A 5,921-nucleotide genomic window follows, 5' to 3' on the forward strand; every position below is an offset into this window, starting at 1 on the left:
GGGGCAGGGCTGTATAGAGTGTGTGTGTGTGTGTGTGTGTGTGTGTGTATCTATAGCCATGTAGCTCTCAAAAATTATATATATATATATATAAAATATATGTAACGTAGCTCTCTTAGGAAGAGAGGAAAAGAAAGGAGGACGGCCAAGGAAGGAGAAAAAAAGAGCTGAAGAAAGGAAGGGAGATAAGAAAAACCAAAGAAATAAAGAAAGGGCCAGCCTCTGTTTGTTTCACTCTGTATAAAAGGCCCCAGGAGAAAGTTGCTGAATGGAGAGATTTCCCATATCATTTTCCTGGGTCCATATGCTAATTTTCCCGGCTTACATAAGTAAGCCAGGGGAAAGTAAGCAATGCAATTTCCAGACTGATTCCCCAGACAGCTAACTGACCTGCTGAAAATCAGCTGTAACAAAAGAGAAGGGAACAACATGAATATTGACTTTCCTGAATGCACAAATTTGAGTTCCTCATTTGCAGAGGGAAGCATGGGACTTATACTGTCTGCCCTGTTCATTAAGAGCCAAGAAATTTGGTGCTGATTCTCAGGCAAAACTCCACTCTAAGGAGGCCTGTTCTGTGGGCTTTGGCAGAACAGGCCCTCCTCCTGCACCCCGACTGGGGGAAGTGGGTTACCAGGTGCCCTGGAGTATCTTCTTAAACCAGGGAAAGCCCCACAGCACATGGCCATAACATGGCCCAGATAGGGTGGCCAACCATCCCAGTTTTCCCAGGACTGAGGGAGTTCCTAGGACACAGGACTCTGTTTTAAAACTGGGACAGCCCCAGGCAAACTGGAACAGGTTGGTCACCCTACCTGGATAGCAAATCAGAAAGGCAAGGAGGGCAGAAGACCTGCACAACATCCACTGTGCCCAGGACTGAGATGTATTTCCTCATCTCAGATGAGCTAGCTATGGTCACTCAAGTGTATGTTGGGGGAATGAGGCCATGCAACTGATAAAAGAGAGCTGGAAGCCAGGCCTGCCCAACTCCACATTTTAACCTCTCCTGCAGAATGCTGTCCCCCTCTCTTTTAAGTCACCGTCTCCAAATCTCAGGCTTCTTGGGATTCCCCACCACGTGTGTCTCCCTGAGCCACCTTATTCACTTAGCCAATTAGGGATGGGTGTCCGGGTGGCAGAAATACTAGGTCTGAAGGTAGCATTTGCACCTCTCCCTGGGCACGTGCTCTGCCACCTCCTGGCCTCCCCGTGGGGACACCCGAGGGCTGTGGGAGCTGGGAGGCCCAAGGCAAATGGCATTTGTCAGCATATTGTTGCTCTTCTGTCTCTTGGCCAGGTGGGTGAAATCAAGGCCCATGCGGCGGAGTGGAAGGCTAACGTCACGGCTGAGTTCCGGGAGACACGGCGAAGGCTCAGCGTGGAGATCCATGATAAGCTGCAGCGGGCAGCCACCATCCGCAGCATGGAGCGCCGGCGGCTGGGCCTGGACCAGCGGGCCCACTCGCTGGACATGCTGTCCCCCGAGAAGCGCTCTGTCTTTGCCGCCCTGGACACTGGCCGCTTCAAGGCCTCATCCCAGGAGAGCATCAACAACCGGCCCAACAACCTGCGTCTGAAGGGACCGGAGCAGTTGAACAAGCATGGGCAAGGCGCGTCTGAGGACAACATCATCAACAAGTTCGGGTCCACCTCCAGACTCACCAAGAGGAAGAACAAGGACCTCAAAAAGACCTTGCCTGAGGATGTTCAGAAAATCTACAAGACCTTCCGGAATTACTCCCTGGATGAGGAGAAGAAAGAGGAGGAGACAGAAAAGATGTGTAACTCGGACAACTCTAGCACAGCCATGCTGACAGACTGTATCCAGCAGCACGCTGAGATGGAGAACGGGATGATACCCACGGACACCAAAGACCGGGAGCTGGAGAACAACTCATTACTTGAAGACAGAAACTAAATGTGAAGGACACTGGTCTTGGACTGAGCATTGTGTGTGTGTGTGTGTGTGTGTGTTTTTAATATTCACACTGAAACACGTGCCTTAAACAGACTTATTAGTCCAAAATTACATAGCATTGAAGAATATATTTCACTGTGCCATAAACAACTGAAAGCTTGCTCTGCCAAAAGGAATCAGAGAACAAGAACTTCATTTCAGATAGCAACCACAGGACACAGCAAGAGTGTCTGTGCACGTAGCCAGTTCTGGCCATACATGTTAAGGGCATTGCAGTGGCAGTGCTGTACCCCTGGGCAGTGCCACCTGGGCACACACGTAGACAAGGGCAGCTATACTTTAGACCAGCCTCCTGAAAGAAACAATTGTGTCTTTTTAGTGGAGTCGTTAGTAATATGTGCACATGCAGAAGGGGACCTGATTGGGGGTGAACTCGTTATGTGTAACAAGGGTTGGAGTTGACATTTTGGCATGTACTCTGAGCTTGAATTTTGATACAAACCATTCAGTGCATCATACCTAGTCTTTCTATGCTCCAAATGAATGTCTGTGGGGACTTGAGAGCACCTAGAATTTGTTGGAAGCAGATCAGAGCACACATATTAAAAGGTGCAATTACTTTTCTCATGATAAAAGAAAAAAAGATAACCACAAACACATCACACTGTGGATACCACCTTAACCAATGACAGAAGCCTGCTGAGTCTGGTCTTTCTCACAGGGGTAGGTAGTCCGCATGAACTGGCGAGCAGTGGTGAAATGCGACATCAACTGCTGTGTGGTTAAAAGCCAATCATGCATTTTCCTCAGTGGGTGCAATGGTGACAATAAACTGATTTGGAAATGTCCATGTACTTTGCTTATAACTTGTTTTGATAAGAAAGGGAGAAATACCAAAACAATTGCCTTGCATGATGCCAGTGGCTTGCTGTTCTGTCTAGCTGATCCTACATTTTTATAAAAGCAGACATCCTGCATTTCTGAGACACACTGAGGAGGACCATGGCATCTTTCCATCTCAGGGCTTTTTGTCCCTTGGGTGTCTTAGAGTAGACATAGTGATAAGATCCAATCTCGCTATCTCCAAACAAAGAGAAAATGTACCCCTTGTACAGTAAGCTTGAAATGTTTTTATTGCTTGCAGCATAAGTGCCATTAATTCCATTTAACAATGATACTTAGAAATATTTAAAATACTTCATTTTACTTTTATGTTTGGGCATTCCTTTATTCTGAAAATGTCACTTCTTCTCCTTGCTTGTTTCTATATCTCACATTGGTAATTCACTAAAACTGGAACACCTCTAGATTGATTGTTTGCAGGCAAACGATAAGCTAACGCATCATAATTATGATTGGTCTGTGAGGCTAGAACGTCCCGTAGAGGAAAGTCGGGTCATTGGTTGCATGATGATTTTAAATGGGTTTGTGTAAGAAAGGGGAAAATACATACTGCTGTGTATGCCTCAGTCTTTATCATAATTGGCTGGTTCACAGCTAGCTCTTTGGGCCACACACGAAAGCACTTGGACCTGGCAACACCAGGCAGTTGCTGGTTATGGGTGTTCTAGGCTCACTGCTACCTTTTAGAGAGTTCACAGGATTTTACATAACTAACCCACAGTGTGGATTTACCAAAAGATCACAGCACTAACAGAGACTTCCAGAAACTGTCTAGTGCTTTCTGATCTCCAGGGAAAGTTGTACCCACAGCATCCTCCACTGCTGATACCATGGAAGACCTGTCCCTGCCCATTTCTCAAAAATGTACAGCTCTTCCCTGCCTGGAGCACAGGCAGTCTCCTCTCCCTGTCCCCAGACCTTTAGGCTCTGTTGAAGTTCTGGCATTGCTTTTGAGAAGGAGCCAGATAAGAATCAACTTTGATGAGACCCTTCCTGTCCAAGGAAGGTCTAAGTCAACTCCTCCATTGGACTGGAGGTGATGCTCAATGGTGACATCCTGTGTCGACACAGTAATAAATAGTCACTTAGGAGGCGATGTTAATGCAGGTGTGGATGTTGAGTTTTACTATGGGAACCATTCCAGCCTGACAAAATGTGTTTTAAGGAATAGGTAGATAACTGGGACTTCCTGTTATTCTAGTCGAAGTTTCCTAATTAAACTTTCCATGGATCTCACCTATTTGGGTTTCCACTCTGTATTATCTGGTACCTTCTTTGTAGTAGTGTGTTAAAATTCCAGGCCCTACAGCCAAATCTGGCAAAGGCTTCCCTCTCATTTATTCAGTGCTTTCTGTGGGACAGGCACTTTATGAACGTCAGCTCAATGAAACCTCACGACACTATGTGGGAAGTATTTGCAAACCCATTATATACACAAGGACACAGAGGCTCAGGGAAGCTATGTAATTTACCCAATGGCACACAGCAAGAAAGTGGTAGAGCTGGTATTCAAAGTCTGACCAAAGTCTGCTTTCAACTTCACTATAGTGTCTGTGTCATGCATCCTTGTGAATGTGTGTGTTTGTGTGTATGTGTGTCTTTCTAGCTTCATGGACACAGCTTACAGATGTGGGGAGCGGATATGGAGGAATCTCCACCACCAAGAGGGCACAAGGTCTCTGTGTAAACATGGCTCGAAGGGTTGCCCCTGCAGACACCTACTGTACATTTATTTGGTTTTGTTTTTGGAAATTCTGTATGTGGCACCCTTTAAAAAATGCCCTTTGAAAGCAGTCTTTTGCACTTTACTTGCTAAATTTGTAGGAACTCTGCATGCAGCAGGAATAAAATAGTTCAAAGCACTAAGCTGCATACTCTACCAAATGGAACAGGTGCATGTGTTGGTGTGTGCATAGATGCTTCCCCAAACGAGTCAAATCAGTCACACAGAGGGATCAAACATAACCTTGGGCTGGGAGTGGGGAAATTTTCTACATAACCCATTTCCTGGGTACATTTGGCCACAAATCTGATGAACAAAATCAAATAAGACCCTCTATGGTGACCGATCGATTAAATATGTGTGCAAAGTGTTTAGAAACCTATAAAATACTCTCACAAAGAAGCTGAGAGAGAAAAAGAGGTTGGATTCCTCTTCATATAAGCTAAGATTTTGGAGGAGGTCGGTTGGTGTGAAGTTACTTGAATGTTACTTTTTGTAGATGGGTCCAAATGGCATGTAGAATACACGTGATAAGTCAAAGCTGCTACACATTCTATACACGCATCAGCACAGCCCTCCGTTTCCAATCTGCACTCCCACTCCACCATAAACCTAGGAGAAATGTTTCAATTTCACACACGGAAAGAGCACACGTCCACCATCTTCGGTGGGGGGTGTCTTTTGCTTCACTGGCTTCACTGGCAATCGCGCACTGAATTTTTCTTGCATGACAAATCTGGAGGTTTACTGGTGAGGGAGCCAATGGGCATTTTTTCCTGGAAAGAGTACAGCTCCATACCCAGTCCTAACCCAATAGTGATTCCAGGAATTTATCACTTTGGGGCAGGGCTGTATAGAGTGTGTGTGTGTGTGTGTACGCACACGTGTATGTGGGGGTTGGGGTGGTGTTGGGCCATCTCTGGCCTGTTACTAAGGTAACTGGGACTATTTGTGTTCCACTAGTCATAGCCTGTGATTGTGGGCACATCAGTTCCCTGCCTAAATCTCTATTACCTTGTCTGCACATCAAGGGAGTTGAGCACAGATACTTGTCAAGGCCCACTGTAGTTATGCAGTTCTCTAATGAAACACTCCCTAGTCCATGAGTTCACTAAATTTATTAAGTTATAAGCTGGATTTGTGAATAATGACTAATTAATTGTCTCGCCCATTTTAGGTTAAGGTGAGAGCTTAGTCTCCTGACCTTTGGGATTTGTCTTTTGGGGGATTGATGGAGACCAGATGTACGTGGGAGACTGGTGTCCAAATTCGGATCATGCCCTGTGTAGGCTCTCTCTATCCTCCCTTATAGCTCTTTAGTGTACTGTTACCGGGAGGGCTCATGCTGTGAGGGCATTTTTTGCATGGTGTTAA

At 45.8% G+C, this 5,921-nt stretch overlaps 1 protein-coding gene across 2 annotated transcripts in view; it reads left to right on the forward strand.

The window, feature by feature from the left end:
* The window catches only part of KCNK10 (potassium channel, two pore domain subfamily K, member 10), a 144,041-nt gene extending 141,360 nt beyond the window's left edge, over positions 1-2,681 (forward strand). Inside the window, exon 7 of one of the 2 annotated variants that reach the window (XM_011949454.1) lies at positions 1,301-2,681. In XM_011949454.1, the coding sequence (XP_011804844.1) occupies positions 1,301-1,921 (621 nt within the window). In that variant the 3' untranslated portion in view covers positions 1,922-2,681. The remainder of the gene's footprint in view (positions 1-1,300) is intronic. The other variant, XM_011949453.1, reaches the window with a different exon arrangement.
* Positions 2,682-5,921: the final 3,240 nt, after the last annotated feature.

Source organism: Colobus angolensis, unplaced genomic scaffold (genome assembly GCF_000951035.1).
Source record: "Colobus angolensis palliatus isolate OR3802 unplaced genomic scaffold, Cang.pa_1.0 Scaffold3, whole genome shotgun sequence".
NCBI classification, from domain to species: Eukaryota; Metazoa; Chordata; class Mammalia; order Primates; family Cercopithecidae; genus Colobus; species Colobus angolensis.